The sequence below is a fragment of the Clinocottus analis genome, unplaced genomic scaffold (genome assembly GCF_023055335.1).
Source record: "Clinocottus analis isolate CAN_PGR_092001 unplaced genomic scaffold, fCliAna1.0.p SCAF_48, whole genome shotgun sequence".
Lineage (NCBI taxonomy): Eukaryota > Metazoa > Chordata > Actinopteri > Perciformes > Cottidae > Clinocottus > Clinocottus analis.
In genome coordinates, this window is record NW_027176205.1 from 103,381 (window position 1) to 120,811 (window position 17,431).

A 17,431-nucleotide genomic window follows, 5' to 3' on the forward strand; every position below is an offset into this window, starting at 1 on the left:
TAATGTATTGATCTTTGCAGTTCGTTCTGTGATTTTGAATGTTGGTGAAAATAATGTGAAAGAAGTGTCTTTATCAGTAAAACGGCGTCATGTTCATAAGTGATCATTGTACTGGAAGAGGGTCAAGGTGCCGTGTCATGACGTCATGTGTTCAGTCGAATGAATACAGTGTAACCATGGTAACACACCGTCCCTGTGAGAGCAGCAGCGACGCGGAGCTGCAAACATTTCACATGTAGAAGAAGAAACGCGGAAGTGAGAAAGCAGCGGGAACAAGAGAAGAGTCGGAGAGGTGAGTTAACAGGCTCATTTAACAATATTAATAATAAGAACGGCCGTTATGTACACTACGCGTACACGCAGTACATTACGTGTACACTACGTTAATCCGGCTCAGATGAGCCGGTCTTGATTAAAACCGATCACAACGCAATCTGGGTAGATTAGTGTCCGACTTGCTCTGACGTCACGCTCTCCAACGACTGCATGATGTGAACGCCTGGCTGAGAGCCGATTGGCTCTTAGATGTTGACTTCCGGTGTATTTAAGTCTACACACGGTTATTAAAATTAAAAAAAATAAATCATAAAACACAAGCAGCGTTCTCACACAGAACATTATGTATATTTATTATAATTAAAGTTCACATTTAAAATATTATTTAATATATATAATAACCTCTTTCACCCTTCAGAACCAGAGGCGCGCTGGTTTTGCACACATGTCGGTGCAGGTGCGCTGCCTGTCGTTCCGGCAGCCGTACGCCGGCTTGGTTCTGGACGGGGTGAAAACGCTGGAGAGCCGCTGGAGACCCCTGCTGGCCCCCCTGCAGGGCGGGACCCTGGGGGTCCACATCGCGCAGCATGACTGGGAGGACCAGGACTGGATGGCGGTGCTGGCCGGTCCGCTGGGGATGAACCGGGTTCAGATCCGAGCGCTTCGGGACTCCGGGGAGCGGTTTGGACGCGGCGTGGTGGCAGGCCTGGTGGACGTGGGCGGGACCTGGCTTTGCCCCGCCTCCCTGCAGGGGGAGGAGCTTCAGCACCTGGAGCAGTCGGCCGTTCTGATTGGCCTATGGGAAAAACACCTCACTCACCTGTCAAACCCCCGCTGGCTCAAGCAGCCGCTGAAGGTCCGGGGGGGTCGCGACCTCTGGACTGTGGAGATCCCCACTGAGCTGTTACCATGACGACCACAAGCATCATCATCAGCTGGTGAAACAAACTTTATTCAACACAAATAGATCCCTCATCAAAAACAGGGACTGGCCCCGCCTCCTCACTCTGATTGGCTGACGGGCGTTAGAAAGAAACAGAAACAAAAGAAACTGACATTATGTATCCACTTTAACGAGCTAAATAAACTACCTTTTGAACAGGAAGTGGCTCTGAGGAAGATGTGCTTAGCCACAAGCTAACATGCTAACAGGTAAACTATACTGGAGACTTTAGATTTCAATCACTTGTTCACTTTTTATGACACATTAAAATGTTTACTTTGTTTTGATTTTGTGAATTGCTAACTGCTATGCTAGCTGCCAACACTGCTCATTGAACACAAAGGTACATTAGATTTGTGGGGGGATGTAGTGGGCCGTCGGCGCCGTAATGTAGCCCACCACATGGGCGGGGTTAGGGGCGGGGCAGTAGACCCGCGTGGCCCCAGCGGGGGCCACGGGCTGCAGCGCCCCCCAGTGGGTGGAGGATGGAAGGCAGGCGTGGTAAGAGGAGTGGTGGGTCAGGTGAGGAGGGGCCGCGGGCAGGTAGGTGGCGGGAGGCGGAGCTTCGTACGGCAGGTGCAGTAGCGAGGTAGAAGGGTGCGTTTGATCTGGGTACAGGTGGGCAGAGGGGATGGAGCCTAGAGGGGCGGGGCTCGACGAGGAGGAACCTTCCCCCGAGGGGGCGGGGCCTGATGGAGGAGACAGAGCAGATCACATTAGATGAGAGGATGCCTCCAGTGTTGTCACTCAAGTCAGGAGCAAGACCTCTGGAGCTCTTCTCTCTGCTGCAGGACCGGATCATTAATAATGAAGACAGAACACATAAATATATATTTACTAACATGTGAATAAATGGTCGCAATGAGGTCTGAAATCAGATCCAACAGGAAGTCATAGTCTGCCTTTAAAGAATAAACAGAAAGTCACCGTCTGTGACTTTGTTTATTCTTTGAAAACTAACCTGGAGCACTTTCCAGCCGAGAAACAGGAAGAGGTAAGGTGGAGGGAGGATGGAGGAGGGAGTGTGGAGGGTGAAGAGAGGATGGAGGGAGGATGGAGGGTTGAGGGAGGATGGAGGAGGGAGTGTGGAGGGTGAAGGGAGGATGGAGGAGGGAGTGTGGAGGGTTGAGGGAGGATGGAGGGTTGAGGGAGGATGGAGGAGGGAGTGTGGAGGGTTGAGGGAGGATGGAGGAGGGAGTGTGGAGGAGGGAGTGTGGAGGGAGGATGGAGGAGGGAGTGTGGAGGGTTGAGGATGGAGGAGGGAGGGTTGAGGGAGGAGGGAGTGTGGAGGGTTGAGGGAGGATGGAGGAGGGAGTGTGGAGGGTTGAGGGAGGATGGAGGAGGGAGTGTGGAGGGAGTGTGGAGGAGGGAGGGAGGATGGAGGAGGGAGTGTGAAGGGTGGAGGGAGGATGGAGGAGGGAGTGTGGAGGGTTGAGGGAGGATGGAGGAGGGAGGGTTGATGGAGGAGGGAGTGTGGAGGGTTGAGGGAGGGTTGACATCTGACCACATGTGATCATCAGCAACAGACGTTGCTTCACGTGACGCTTCAGAGGAAAGGACATCTCATTAAACATTCTATTTCCTTGCGTCCTCTCTCGTATGGTTTCCTTGCATCTCTCCAGTTAAGAGACTTGGGCTGCACCCTGAGACTGAGATATTTCAGATATCTTAATAAATATTTTCATGTGAACCTAAAACGGACACTTAAAGACTATCCAACAGAACGTACTAACCGCCGTGGCCATCCGTGGGTCCCTCCCCTCCTCTGGTGCATTCTGGGTAGTAGGAGGGGGGCTGATGGAGGCCTCGCGTCGTCTCTGGGTACAAATGAGGGGTAGCTGGAGGCATAAGACCAGAAAGCATGAGTTTGGATAAAGGAGGCGGAGACATTGGGATAAAGGAGGCGGAGACATTGGGATAAAGGAGGCGGAGATGTTGAGATCAGAGCAGGCGTACCATGGAGGGGCTCCTGGTTCAGGTAGGGGGCGTAGTGCTGGTAGGGGTAGGAGGGCTCTGGGGCGGGGTGCTGCTGCTGCTGCTGCTGCTGCTGCTGCCAGCAGCTCTGATGGTACCACTGTGGGGGTGTTGGTCATTAGTCATTAATCATTAGTCATGTTAATCAGTAATGTTAGCTCTTCTCTTACCTGGACTCCTAAGTTGAAGTAATACTGGAGGACTCTGCAGTCTATATACACACACACACACACACACACACACACACACAGTGAACCCAGACACTAAAGCAGGCGGTGACATGCTGTGTTGTATGTTGACCTCTGACCTCGGGGAAGGTCACTGCCATTGGGGTCGTAGGAGTAAGGGGGCGGAGCCACCATGGTGCAGAGAGGCTCGCCCAGCTCATTAACCAACCAGGGGGGAGCTGTGATCGCCATAGCAACTAATGACAGAAAAATATCATTTGGTATATTGCACATTGTGCGTATGTGTGTACCTGAGCATGTGTGTACCTGAGCTTGTGTGTATGCGTGTGTAGCTGAGCATGTGTGTGTACCTGAGCGTGTGTGTGTGTGTGTGTACCTGAGCGTGTGTGTATGTGTGTGTACCTGAGCGTGTGTGTATGTGTGTGTACCTGAGCGCGTCTGTGTGGCTGCTGGCAGGTGTGCAGTTGCAGGGACACGTGATGGAGAAGAGGGTGAGGAGGAGGAAGAGGAGGGTGAAGAGCAGATGACTAAAGGCTTCACCACCTGAAACACAGAACCAATCAGGACGGATGTTGTCACAATACAGGAAGCTTCAGAGAGTCGAGGCTTCAAAGCTTGTGTAAATAGTGTGTGTGTACCTGCTGTGTGTAAATAGTGTGTGTGTACCTGCTGTGTGTAAATGGTTTGTGTGTGTACCTGCTGTGTGTAAATAGTGTGTGTGTGTACCTGCTGTGTGTAAATGGTTTGTGTGTGTACCTGCTGTGTGTAAATAGTGTGTGTGTGTACCTGCTGTGTGTAAATAGTGTGTGTAAATGGTTTGTGTGTGTACCTGCTGTGTGTAAATAGTGCGTGTGTGTATGTACCTGCTGTGTGTAAATACTGTGTGTAAATAGTGTGTGTAAATAGTGTGTGTGTGTGTACCTGCTGTGTGTAAATAGTTTGTGTGTACCTGCTGTGTGTAGCTGTAGCTCATCTCTTGTCTCGGTGGAGAGTCAGCAGCTCCTCTTTCCTGGTCGTCCTTTCAAAAAAAGATAGACATTATTTTGTCTGAACTTCATGATCATGTGACATCACTGATAGCAGGTGTCAGGTGTGCTACCTGGCTAGTGGCAGGCTCAGCATCAGCGTAAACACCAGAGGTCTGGTAGTTCTGATCTGAAACAGGTCACATTAAGACGGCATCACTTCCTGTCCTCTCCCAGTGAAGTCAGATCCAGGTACTCACCCTGAGACATGTAGATGTAGTCCTCCGTGTACTCTGCTGACGAACACACAGGAAGCAGATCAAAATGACTTCCTGCCGAGTCACTAAAAGGCTTCAGTCGAGCGTCAGAAGAGTGAAGAGTGGCTTTACCTTGGACCTCCACGGTGCTGGCGTCCTCCTGGTCCTCCTCTGATGAACACACAGGGGTCATCCCAGGTGGAGGTGCGGGGGGGGCAGCGCCTCTCTGAACCCTGTAGGAGGAGCCAGGCGGAGGGGGCGGGGCTCCCAGGGAGGGGGGCGCGGCCACAGCTGGGCCCTGAGGGAGGAGCCACATGACACGCATCAGTCCCAGATCCATCATAGTGGTGCTGCTGGATCAGACTCTGGGGAGGTGGGGGGGTCTCACCGGCAGCGGGGGGAAGCCGGCGTCGCCCTCGTCCAGCTGGTAGAAGGTGATGGTGGCGTCAAGGTCAGACGGCTCCTCGGCCTCCGCGGGAAAACCGTACTGACCGTCTTTATTCAGAGCTGCCGCCAGCTGCCGGCGGCTGCGACTGGACACACACACACACACACACACACAATAGTTCACCTGTGGTCACCGGACCGTGAGCACCTGTGTGGAGGTGCGTGCATGTGTGTCGTTTACCGTGACCTGAAGGCATAGCTCTCGTAGTCGTGGTAATATCTCCTTCCAGGGTGGTAATAGGTCAACTGAGGACCAATCAGGTGACGGTTCAGGAAACGGGTGGAGCTTCTGACCAGAATCCATGAGAAAAAGAAACACAGACGCACACAGGAGTTAATCAGACAAGTTCCTGAGTTCAAGTGACCTACAGGTGACCTCCAGGTGTCGTCTGCTCGTCCCACCTGGACGCCCCGTAGCGAGGCGGTCTGGCTGGGTGGTGGTGGTGGTGGTGGTGGTGGGGGGGGGCATAGGGGTCGTAGGTCATGGCTCCTGGGGACAGTGGGGGGGGCGGGCGGCCCGCTGGCTGGAAGCGGGGGGGCAGGACGGAGGTCGGCGGGCCGTAGGATGGCGGCGGCATCAGGAGCTCCGCCCCCTTCAACCCACTACTGCCACGAGACTTCCTGAAGTAACGATGACGGTGATGTCGCTGACCACGAGAGTCCGTGTCTGGCAGAAGAGACAAGAGACATGAAGACGCGGACAGTAGAGACATGAAGACATGGACAGTAGAGACATGAAGACATGGACAGTAGAGACATGAAGACATGGACAGTAGAGACATGAAGACATGGACAGTAGAGACATGAAGACGCGGACAGTAGAGACATGAAGACGCAGACAGTAGAGACATGAAGACGCGGACAGTAGAGACATGAAGACGCGGACAGTAGAGACATGAAGACGCGGACAGTAGAGACATGAAGACGCGGACAGTAGAGACATGAAGACGCAGACAGTAGAGACATGAAGACGCAGACAGTAGAGACATGAAGACGCGGACAGTAGAGACATGAAGACGCAGACAGTAGAGACATGAAGACATGGACAGTAGAGACATGAAGACATGGACAGTAGAGACATGAAGACGCAGACAGTAGAGACATGAAGACATGGACAGTAGAGACATGAAGACGCGGACAGTAGAGACATGAAGACGCGGACAGTAGAGACATGAAGACGCGGACAGTAGAGACATGAAGACGCAGACAGTAGAGACATGAAGATGCAGACAGTAGAGACATGAAGACGCGGACAGTAGAGACATGAAGACGCGGACAGTAGAGACATGAAGACGCGGACAGTAGAGACATGAAGACATGGACAGTAGAGACATGAAGACATGGACAGTAGAGACATGGAAACATGGACAATAGAGACATGGAGACATGGACAATAGAGACATGAAGACATGGACAATAGAGACATGGACGATAGAGACATGGAGACATGGACAATAGAGACATGGACAATAGAGACATGGAGACATGGACAATAGAGACATGGAGACATGGACAATAGAGACATGAAGACATGGACAATAGAGACATGAAGACATGGACAATAGAGACATGGACAATAGAGACATGAAGACGCGGACAGTAGAGACATGGACAATAGAGACATGAAGACGCGGACAGTAGAGACATGAAGACATGGACAGTAGAGACATGAAGACATGGACAGTAGAGACATGAAGACGCGGACAGTAGAGACATGAAGACGCGGACAGTAGAGACATGAAGACGCAGACAGTAGAGACATGAAGACATGGACAGTAGAGACATGAAGACGCGGACAGTAGAGACATGAAGACGCGGACAGTAGAGACATGAAGACGCGGACAGTAGAGACATGAAGACGCAGACAGTAGAGACATGAAGACGCAGACAGTAGAGACATGAAGACATGGACAGTAGAGACATGAAGACGCAGACAGTAGAGACATGAAGACATGGACAGTAGAGACATGAAGACATGGACAGTAGAGACATGAAGACGCAGACAGTAGAGACATGAAGACGCGGACAGTAGAGACATGAAGACGCGGACAGTAGAGACATGAAGACGCGGACAGTAGAGACATGAAGACGCGGACAGTAGAGACATGAAGACGCAGACAGTAGAGACATGAAGATGCAGACAGTAGAGACATGAAGACGCGGACAGTAGAGACATGAAGACGCGGACAGTAGAGACATGAAGACGCGGACAGTAGAGACATGAAGACATGGACAGTAGAGACATGAAGACATGGACAGTAGAGACATGGAAACATGGACAATAGAGACATGGAGACATGGACAATAGAGACATGAAGACATGGACAATAGAGACATGGACGATAGAGACATGGAGACATGGACAATAGAGACATGGAGACATGGACAATAGAGACATGGAGACATGGACAATAGAGACATGAAGACATGGACAATAGAGACATGAAGACATGGACAATAGAGACATGGACAATAGAGACATGAAGACGCGGACAGTAGAGACATGGACAATAGAGACATGAAGACGCGGACAGTAGAGACATGGACAGTAGAGACATGGACAGTAGAGACATGGAGACATGGACAATAGAGACATGGACAATAGAGACATGGACAATAGAGACATGGAGACGCGGACAGTAGAGACATGGACAATAGAGACATGAAGACGCGGACAGTAGAGACATGGACAGTAGAGACATGGACAGTAGAGACATGGACAGTAGAGACATGGACAGTAGAGACATGGAGACATGGACAGTAGAGACATAGAGACATGGACAATAGAGACATGGACAGTAGAGACATGAAGACATGGACAATAGAGACATGAAGACGCGGACAATAGAGACATGAAGACGCGGACAATAGAGACATGAAGACGCGGACAATAGAGACATGAAGACATGGACAATAGAGACATGAAGACATGGACAGTAGAGACATGAAGAAGACATGGACAGTAGAGACATGGACAGTAGAGACATGAAGACATGGACAGTAGAGACATGGAAACATGGACAATAGAGACATGGAAACATGGACAATAGAGACATGAAGACATGGACAATAGAGACATGGACAATAGAGACATGAAGACATGGACAGTAGAGACATGGAAACATGGACAATAGAGACATGGAAACATGGACAATAGAGACATGGAAACATGGACAATAGAGACATGAAGACATGGACAATAGAGACATGAAGACATGGACAATAGAGACATGAAGACATGGACAATAGAGACATGGAAACATGGACAATAGAGACATGAAGACGCGGACAATAGAGACGCGGACAATAGAGACATGAAGACGCGGACAGTAGAGACATGAAGACATGGACAATAGAGACATGAAGACATGGACAATAGAGACATGAAGACATGGACAATAGAGACATGAAGACATGGACAGTAGAGACATGGACAGTAGAGATATGGAAACATGGACAATAGAGACATGAAGACATGGACAGTAGAGACATGGAAACATGGACAATAGAGACATGGACAATAGAGACATGGAAACATGGACAATAGAGACATGGAAACATGGACAATAGAGACATGGACAATAGAGACATGGAAACATGGACAATAGAGACATGGAAACATGGACAATAGAGACATGGAAACATGGACAATAGAGACATGGAAACATGGACAATAGAGACATGGAAACATGGACAACAGAGACATGGAAACATGGACAATAGAGACATGAAGACATGGACAGTAGAGACATGAAGACATGGACAGTAGAGACATGGAAACATGGACAATAGAGACATGAAGACATGGACAACAGAGACATGGAAACATGGACAATAGAGACATGGAAACATGGACAACAGAGACATGGAAACATGGACAACAGAGACATGGACAATAGAGACATGGAAACATGGACAACAGAGACATGGAAACATGGACAACAGAGACATGGACACATGGACAACAGAGACATGGACAATAGAGACATGGAAACATGGACAATAGAGACATGAAGACATGGACAGTAGAGACATGGAAACATGGACAATAGAGACATGGAAACATGGACAATAGAGACATGGAAACATGGACAATAGAGACATGGACAATAGAGACATGAGACATAGACAGTACAGACATGGACAATAGAGACATGAAGACATGAACAGTACAGACATGGACAATAGAGACATGAAGACATGAACAGTACAGACATGGACAATAGAGACATGAAGACATGAACAATAGAGACATGGACAATAGAGACATGAAGACATGGACAATAGAGACATGGACAGTAGAGACATGAAGGCATGGGCAGTAGAGACATGAAGGCATGGACAGTAGAGACATGAAGACATGGACAGTAGAGACATGAAGACATGGACAATAGAGACACGGACAGTAGAGACAGGGACAGTAGAGACAGAAGGTATGAGACCAAACATCTGGAGAGGGGACACAAAGTGGACCTCAACAGGAACAAACCAAGGTCTCCCTTCCTGGTCGGAGCAGCAACGTTCCAGGCTGGAACTGGATTGACTGGTTTCAGATCCGTCAGAGGAACCAGGTGTCTGAGACAGAAGGACATGAATGAAGACATGAATGAGATGAAGACATGAATAAAGACATGAATGTGGACATGGGTGAAGACATGACATGGATGAGAACGTGGATGAAGACATGACATGGATGAGAACATGGATGAAGACATGACATGGATGAGATCATGGATGAAGACATGACATGGATGAGATCATGGATGAAGACATGACATGAATGAGATCATGGATGAAGACATGACATGGATGAGATCATGGATGAAGACATGACATGGATGAGATCATGGATGAAGACATGACATGGATGAGATCATGGATGAAGACATGACATGGATGAGATCATGGATGAAGACATGACATGGATGAGATCATGGATGAAGACATGACATGGATGAGATCATGGATGAAGACATGACTAAGGACATAAATGAAGACATGACATGGATGAGATCATGGATGAAGACATGACATGGATGAGAACATGGATGAGGACATGACTGATGACATGACATGGATGAAGACATGGCGAGTGTTACTTCTCTCCCAGCTCCTCGATGAAGACGGTGACGGCAGACGGGTGGGTTCCTACTTCCTGGATGAAGGCGTTGTAGTACTTCCCCTTCGGCTCCAGACGCACCTGAGACACACGGTTACAATGATGAAGACCCCTGAGACACACGGTTACAATGATGAAGACCCCTGAGACACACGGTTACAATGATGAAGACCCCTGAGACAAACAGATGTACGTGGACATGGAGCAAGTCTATTGGTTAACTGAACTCCTTGAGGGGTTAGGGTTATACCAGGTACATTGAATCCTTCAGAGTACTACAAGTATAAAAGGTCCCAGGTACATTAAATCCCTCAGAGTACTACAAGTATAAAAGGTCCCAGGTACATTGAATCCTTCAGAGTACTACAAGTATAAAAAGGTCCCAGGTACATTGAATCCTTCAGAGTACTACAAGTATAAAAGGTCCCAGGTACATTGAATCCTTCAGAGTACTACAAGTATAAAAGGTCCCAGGTACATTGAATCCCTCAGAGTACTACAAGTATAAAAGGTCCCAGGTACATTAAATCCCTCAGAGTACTACAAGTATAAAAAGGTCCCAGGTACATTGAATCCTTCAGAGTACTACAAGTATAAAAAGGTCCCAGGTACATTGAATCCTTCAGAGTACTACAAGTATAAAAGGTCCCAGGTACATTGAATCCTTCAGAGTACTACAAGTATAAAAGGTCCCAGGTACATTGAATCCTTCAGAGTACTACAAGTATAAAAGGTCCCAGGTAGAGTCAGATGTCCTTATCAGGCCACCGTACCGAGGAGCAGCACAACAGTACACAGTATTTTAACTAGGAGCAGCAGTAGTATTTCTTTTACCTGACACTTGTCTCCCAGGAAGTACTGCCTCCCTGCAAACACCATGTAGTCCGTCTTCTGCATCTCTGTCATATAAACATTGGTCATTATTAATATTAATGGTGAGTATAAAAGTAAAAAACATGAAGTGTGCGGTTCCTCTCCAGGACTCGTACCTTTACAGGTGTCCTGCCACACATCAAACTCCAGGTTTCGGTACGCTTCTCCATCCAGAGACTTCATGACCTTATAAGGAAGAGACAGTCTGGCAGGGGGCGGGGCTTCTGCAGGAGGCTGACCAATAAAAACAAGGATCAATGCAGCTTTCAGGATAGGACAATGAAACATGCATTTTGTTTTTGTGTAGCGCGTCTTAGGTCAGACTAGGGTCAGTCCTTTTGAGGAGACAATAAAAACCACAATAACCTCCGATACGGTCACATGACATCAGCGCCAGTCCCTCACCTTCGTCTCGGCTGTCGCAGCGTTCTGTTTATCGTCAGCGGCGCCACCCGCCTCCTCCCTGGAGAACAAACAAACACACCGAGTACAACATGATGGCACTGGACAGGTGAGCAAACGGGAGGTGATGAGGAAGTGTGTACCTGTGACATCGGTCCTCAGGTGTGTCGTAGCCAAAGTCAACGTCACTACACACTGATGGGCTGTTTCTATAGCGACGACCTCCAACCCTGAAAGCCTCCATGGCTTGACAGAGCTCCGCCTCCTCAAACCCAAACACCTGAGTGTAGAGCAGCTCATAGAAAAGAGCTGCACACACACACACACACACACACACACTATTTGCACATTATTCACACACACACACTATTTGCACATTATTCACACACACACACACACACTATTTGCACATTATTCACACACACACACACACACACACACACACACTATTTGCACATTATTCACACACACACACACACACACACACACTCTTTGCACATTATTCACACACACACACACACACACACACACTCTTTGCACATTATTCACACACACACACACACACACACACTCTTTGCACACATTATTCACACACACTCTTTGCACACATTATTCACACACACTCTTTGCACACATTATTCACACACACTCTTTGCACACATTATTCACACACACTCTATGTACACATTATTCACACACACTCACAGTACTCTTTGTACACATTATTCACACACACTCTATGTACACATTATTCACACACACTCTTTGTACACATTATTCACACACACTCTATGTACACATTATTCACACACACTCTATGTACACAGTATTCACACACACTCTATGTACACAGTATTCACACACACTCTATGTACACAGTATTCACACACACTCTATGTACACATTATTCACACACACTCTTTGTACACAGTATTCACACACACTCTATGTACACAGTATTCACACACACTCTATGTACACAGTATTCACACACACTCTATGTACACAGTATTCACACACACTCTATGTACACAGTATTCACACACACTCTATGTACACATTATTCACACACACTCTATGTACACAGTATTCACGCACACTCTATGTACACAGTATTCACGCACACTCACAGTACTCACACTGGCAGAGGGCAGCAGAGACGGGGTAGGTCCTCGGGTAAACGATGTCGTAGTGACCATTGATGGAGCAACACAGCGTCACCTCGGCAACAAAGAGACCATAACAGGGTTCATACACATGTTTTATGTCCGTTTTAAATGTCCACATTTTAAACCCAATGTCCACGTTTAAAAAAAAACAAAAAACATACACTTTTATTAATCCCCTTGGGGAAATTCTTCTCTGCATTTGACCGTCCTTGATGAAGGAGCAGCGGGCCTGTGAGGCGCCGGAGAGCAACGAGGGGTTGAGTGTCGTGCTCAGAGACACTTCCACGTGTGAACTGGGGATCGAACCGGCTACCTTGTGGTAACGACCTCTCATCCCCCTGAGCTAAACCCAATGTCCACATTTTAAACCCAATGTCCATGTTTTAAACCCAATGTCCACGTTTTAAACCCAATGTCCACGTTTTAAACCCAATGTCCATGAGCAAACATCTAGTGAAATCTGAGGATTCAAAGCATACAGTAAACCTTAAATGACACAAATGAACAAGAGACAATAGTTTATTTGAATGAATAAACATTTATATAGATGCCCAGTGAGGAGAACCCAGTGAGGAGAACCCAGTGAGGAGAACCCAGCATGATAAATAGAGCAGTCCGAACACAGTATTTTAAAACCTCTTACAACTGAACATTTGACCCACTTTGTGGAAAATACTGCCATTTTACTTTTTTCCGTTTTGCCTAAACAACAACAACCTTCTTTACCTTGTCAACAAAGTCGTCCTCTGAGATCACCGTCGCAGGTTTCCCCGGGTAACGGTAGATCAGGAAGCAATGTCTGCACCCAGAAAACACGTATGTACGACAGACACGCTAGTCTGTAGTATCTGTAGTCTTTAGTCCATAGCTTGTAGTCTGCATCTTATAGTCTGTCTGCAGCATCTGTAGTCTGCAGCATCTGTAGTCTGCAGCATCTGTAGTCTGCAGCATCTGTAGTCTGCAGCATCTGTAGTCTGCAGCATCTGTAGTCTGCAGCATCTGTAGTCTGCAGCATATAATCTGTGTTTGTAGTATCTGCAGTCTTTAGTGTGTAGTCTATATCTCATAGCTTGTAGTCTGCAGTTTATAATCTGTCTGCGTGTCTAGTATACATATGTAGTCTGCAGTATCTAGTATTTACTATTAAATCAGGTGTACCCGAGTGATTCTCACCTGTAGAGCTGAGACAGAGCCTTGATCTCCACCTGACCCACAGTCTCCTAAAAAAAAACACTGTCACACAATGCTACACTGTAGACCGAAGGGTCAAAGTTCACACAATGCTACACTGTAGACCGAAGGGTCAAAGTTCACACAATGCTACACTGTAGACCAAAGGGTCAAAGTTCACACAATGTTACACTGTAGACTGGAGGGTCAAAGTTCACACAATGCTACACTGTAGACCGGAGGGTCAAAGGTCACACAATGCTACACTGTAGACCGGAGGGTCAAAGGTCACACAATGCTACACTGTAGACCGGAGGGTCAAAGGTCACACAATGCTACACTGTAGAATGAAAGGTCAAAGGTCACAATGCTACACTGTAGAATGAAAGGTCAAAGGTCACACAATGCTACACTGTAGACTGAAAGGTCAAAGGTCACACAATGCTACACTGTAGAATGAAAGGTCAAAGTTCACACAATGCTACACGGTAGAATGAAAGGTCAAAGTTCACACAATGCTACACTGTAGACCGGAGGGTAAAAAGTCACACAATGCTACACTGTAGACCGGAGGGTAAAAAGTCACAACGCGACACTGTAGACCGGAGGGTAAAAAGTCACAACGCGACACTGTAGACTGGGTCAAAGGTCACAACAACTCACCTTGGGGTCCTCCAGACGCTCCAGATACTTCTCAAATGAACCTTCAACAAACTGAAAGACACAACAGACCAACTGAAATTGAACTAGTCAGCTTAACCAACCTCCCAGTGTCCTTAACCAACCCCCCCTAGTGTCCTTAACCAACTACTGGTGTCCTTAACCACCCCCCCCCCCCTAGTGTCCTTAACCAACTACTGGTGTCCTTAACCAACCCCTCTAGTGTCCTTAACCAACTACTGGTGTCCTTAACCAACCCCCCTAGTGTCCTTAACCAACTACTGGTGTCCTTAACCAACCCCCAGAGTCCTTAACCAAACTCTGATGTCCTTAACCAAACATCAGAGTCCTTAACCAACCCCCTAATGTCCTTAAACAGCCACCCCACTAACCAACCTTAACCAACCGCTAGTGTCCTTAACCAACCGCTAGTGTCCTTAACCAACCCCTCCTCCCCACTAGTGTCTTTAACCAGCCCCTCCTCCCCGCTAGTGTCCTTAACCAGCCACTAGTGTCCTTAACCAGCGCCTCCTCCTCACCAGTGTCCTTAACCAGCCCCTCCTCCCAACTAGTGTCCATCACCAGCCCCTCCTCCCAACTAGTGTCCATCACCAGCCCCTCCTCCCAACTAGTGTCCTTAACCCGCCCCTCCTCCCCACTAGTGTCCATCACCAGCCCCTCCTCCCAACTAGTGTCCATCACCAGCCCCTCCTCCCAACTAGTGTCCATCACCAGCCCCTCCTCCCAACTAGTGTCCATCACCAGCCCCTCCTCCCAACTAGTGTCCTTAACCAGCCCCTCCTTCCCACTAGTGTCCATCACCAGCCCCTCCTCCTCACTAGTGTCCTTAACCAACCACTAGTGTCCTTAACCAACACCTCCTCCCCACTAGTGTCCTTAACCAGCCCCTCCTCCCTGCTAGTGTCCTTAATCAGCCCTTCCTCCCCACTAGTGTCCTTAACCAACCGCTAGTGTCCTTAACCAGCCCCTCCTCCCCACTAGTGTCCTTAACCAGCCCCTCCTCCCCGCTAGTGTCCTTAACCAACCACTAGTGTCCTTAACCAACACCTCCTCCCCAATAGTGTCCTTAACCAGCCCCTCCTCCCCGCTAGTGTCCTTAACCAACGCCTCCTTCCCACTAGTGTCCTTAACCAACCACTAGTGTCCTTACCCAACCACTAGTGTCCTTACCCAACACCTCCTCCCCAATAGTGTCCTTAACCAGCCCCTCCTCCCCGCTAGTGTCCTTAACCAGCCCCTCCTCCCCGCTAGTGTCCTTAACCAGCCCATCCTTCCCGCTAGTGTCCTTAACCAGCCCATCCTTCCCGCTAGTGTCCTTAACCAACCGCTAGTGTCCTTAACCAACCCCTCCTTCCCACTAGTGTCCTTAACCAACCGCTAGTGTCCTTAACCAACCCCTCCTTCCCACTAGTGTCCTTAACCAACCGTTAGTGTCCTTAACCAGCCCATCCTTCCCGCTAGTGTCCTTAACCAACCCCTCCTTCCCACTGGTGTCCTTAACCAACCGTTAGTGTCCATAATCAGCCCCTCCTCCCCACTAGTGTCCTTAACCAACCCCTCCTTCCCACTAGTGTCCTTAACCAACCGTTAGTGTCCTTAACCAACCCCTCCTTCCCACTAGTGTCCTTAACCAACCGTTAGTGTCCATAATCAGCCCCTCCTCCCCACTAGTGTCCTTAACCAACCCCTCCTTCCCACTAGTGTCCTTAACCAACCGTTAGTGTCCTTAACCAACCCCTCCTTCCCACTAGTGTCCTTAACTAACCCCTCCTCCCCACTGTTAACTAACCGGTTCAAAGTTGCATATGTTGGCTCTCATGAAGTCGGCGCAGTCCTGACGGATCCTCTGGTGGTAGTTCTGGGAGTAATACAACTACACGCGCGCACACACACACACACACACACACACACACACACACACAGTGAATATTAAAGCTCTCAGTCTGACCTCTGACCCCACAGGCCGCCTCAGCTCACCTGTTCGGACACGGCTCTGAACAGACTGGACGCGTCTCGCGCCACCATCTTCCGGTAGAGGCCCAGGCTGCACAGGTACTCGTCCATGTTGACGAAGTACTTCTTCAGGCCTTTCTGCATCCCGACACGCTGCGCGGGGCTCTCGGTATTCCCGGTAACACGGCGTCCTGGCCCTCGGTGTCTCGGTCCACTGCTCTGGTCCAGACGCCGCTGCACGAGCTGCCTTCACGCCCACAGGTGAGTCTAATCAGGGCTGATGAGCGTGCGGCGCCGCCGCTGCGTTCAGGACCCCCGAGACGGTCAGAAATATCTACATCTTTATCTCTATATATAAAGTGTTTATTGACCCTGTCTGTTGTTATTGTTATGATCACTGTATTGTGTTTATTTATACGTGTTTATTGATAATATCCTCAAACCTGGCTCAACAAAGTCAATCAAATGTTCTATTATCCATCTCAAATTAGCGAGATGATGTTCGAACAGTACAATGGAATAAACTCAGAGGAACAGCCTTTTTTTTCTCCGCTGAGGAGCAAGAGATTATCATGAGTTCAGTCTCCACCCTTCAGGACCCTGAGGCCCAGTCTCCACCCTTCAGGACCCTGAGGCCCAGTCTCCACCCTTCAGGACCCTGAGGCCCAGTCTCCACCCTTCAGGACCCTGAGGCCCAGTCTCCAGCAAACTGTTGTGAATATCCACAACAGTTTTCTGTGAACACAGCATGACACTGCTGCTGCCAGACATGAGCATCAACATATGTTGAATGCGTCATCGTTGGGGAACGTATGGGCTCGTTTTAAGAGCCTCATCTCCCACATGCATCAGATTATATTCATTTAAATGTGCCTGCTGGCAGTAGTACACAAATTAATATATACTTGAGGATATATGTACTGTTCGCACTCGTCATGTACTATCTGTGTATATTGACGTGTGTGTCGATCATCATATAACTAAGAGTTTGAGCGTGAGTATGGGCGGATCAGT

At 48.5% G+C, this 17,431-nt stretch overlaps 2 protein-coding genes across 8 annotated transcripts; one reads left to right on the forward strand and one right to left on the reverse strand.

The window, feature by feature from the left end:
- Window positions 1–168: 168 nt before the first annotated feature.
- zgc:110222 (uncharacterized protein LOC550336 homolog) lies at window positions 169–1,506 on the forward strand. Its single transcript, XM_068599520.1, has 2 exons — window positions 169–292; window positions 695–1,506. Exon 2 carries the CDS (start codon window positions 722–724, stop codon window positions 1,187–1,189), a length of 468 nt encoding a protein of 155 aa, XP_068455621.1. The 5' UTR covers window positions 169–292; window positions 695–721; the 3' UTR covers window positions 1,190–1,506.
- Window positions 1,208–17,354, reverse strand: alg13 (ALG13 UDP-N-acetylglucosaminyltransferase subunit). 7 transcript variants are annotated; one of them, XR_011079933.1, is made up of 26 exons: window positions 16,442–17,354; window positions 16,254–16,337; window positions 14,447–14,497; window positions 13,787–13,833; window positions 13,340–13,412; window positions 12,586–12,665; window positions 11,588–11,782; window positions 11,448–11,505; window positions 11,159–11,276; window positions 11,004–11,068; window positions 10,150–10,250; window positions 9,540–9,625; window positions 5,453–5,717; window positions 5,232–5,339; window positions 4,992–5,136; window positions 4,736–4,901; window positions 4,607–4,642; window positions 4,481–4,536; window positions 4,331–4,399; window positions 3,810–3,924; window positions 3,501–3,617; window positions 3,364–3,404; window positions 3,176–3,293; window positions 2,953–3,057; window positions 2,181–2,868; window positions 1,786–1,908 (listed from the first exon to the last, which is right to left on the reverse strand). XR_011079933.1 is itself a non-coding variant. In XM_068599516.1 (25 exons), the coding sequence occupies exons 1-25, from the start codon at window positions 16,559–16,561 to the stop codon at window positions 1,568–1,570; spliced, it is 2,757 nt and encodes a 918-aa protein (XP_068455617.1). In that variant the 5' UTR covers window positions 16,562–17,347; the 3' UTR covers window positions 1,208–1,567. The 7 variants fall into 7 exon arrangements, 6 of the variants coding, with proteins under 6 accessions (XP_068455617.1, XP_068455615.1, XP_068455616.1 ...); XM_068599516.1 differs by lacking the exon at window positions 2,181–2,868 and having other exon boundaries at window positions 1,208–1,908; window positions 5,232–5,336; window positions 16,442–17,347; XM_068599514.1 differs by lacking the exon at window positions 2,181–2,868 and having other exon boundaries at window positions 1,208–1,908; window positions 16,442–17,347.
- Between the last annotated feature and the right edge of the window lie 77 nt (window positions 17,355–17,431).

Bases quoted from the DNA above. Each gene is read 5' to 3' on its own strand.
- zgc:110222 (XM_068599520.1), top strand. From the start codon at position 722: ATGTCGGTGCAGGTGCGCTGCCTGTCGTTCCGGCAGCCGTACGCCGGC.
- alg13 (XM_068599514.1), bottom strand. From the start codon at position 16,561: ATGCAGAAAGGCCTGAAGAAGTACTTCGTCAACATGGACGAGTACCTG. The intron at 11,783-12,585 runs GTGTGAGTACTG...ATGTGCAAATAG, and splicing joins GTCTCTGCTGCCCTCTGCCA to TGTGTGTGTGTGTGTGTGTG. The intron at 4,902-4,991 runs GTGAGACCCCCC...CTCCTCCCTCAG, and splicing joins CCGGCTTCCCCCCGCTGCCG to GGCCCAGCTGTGGCCGCGCC.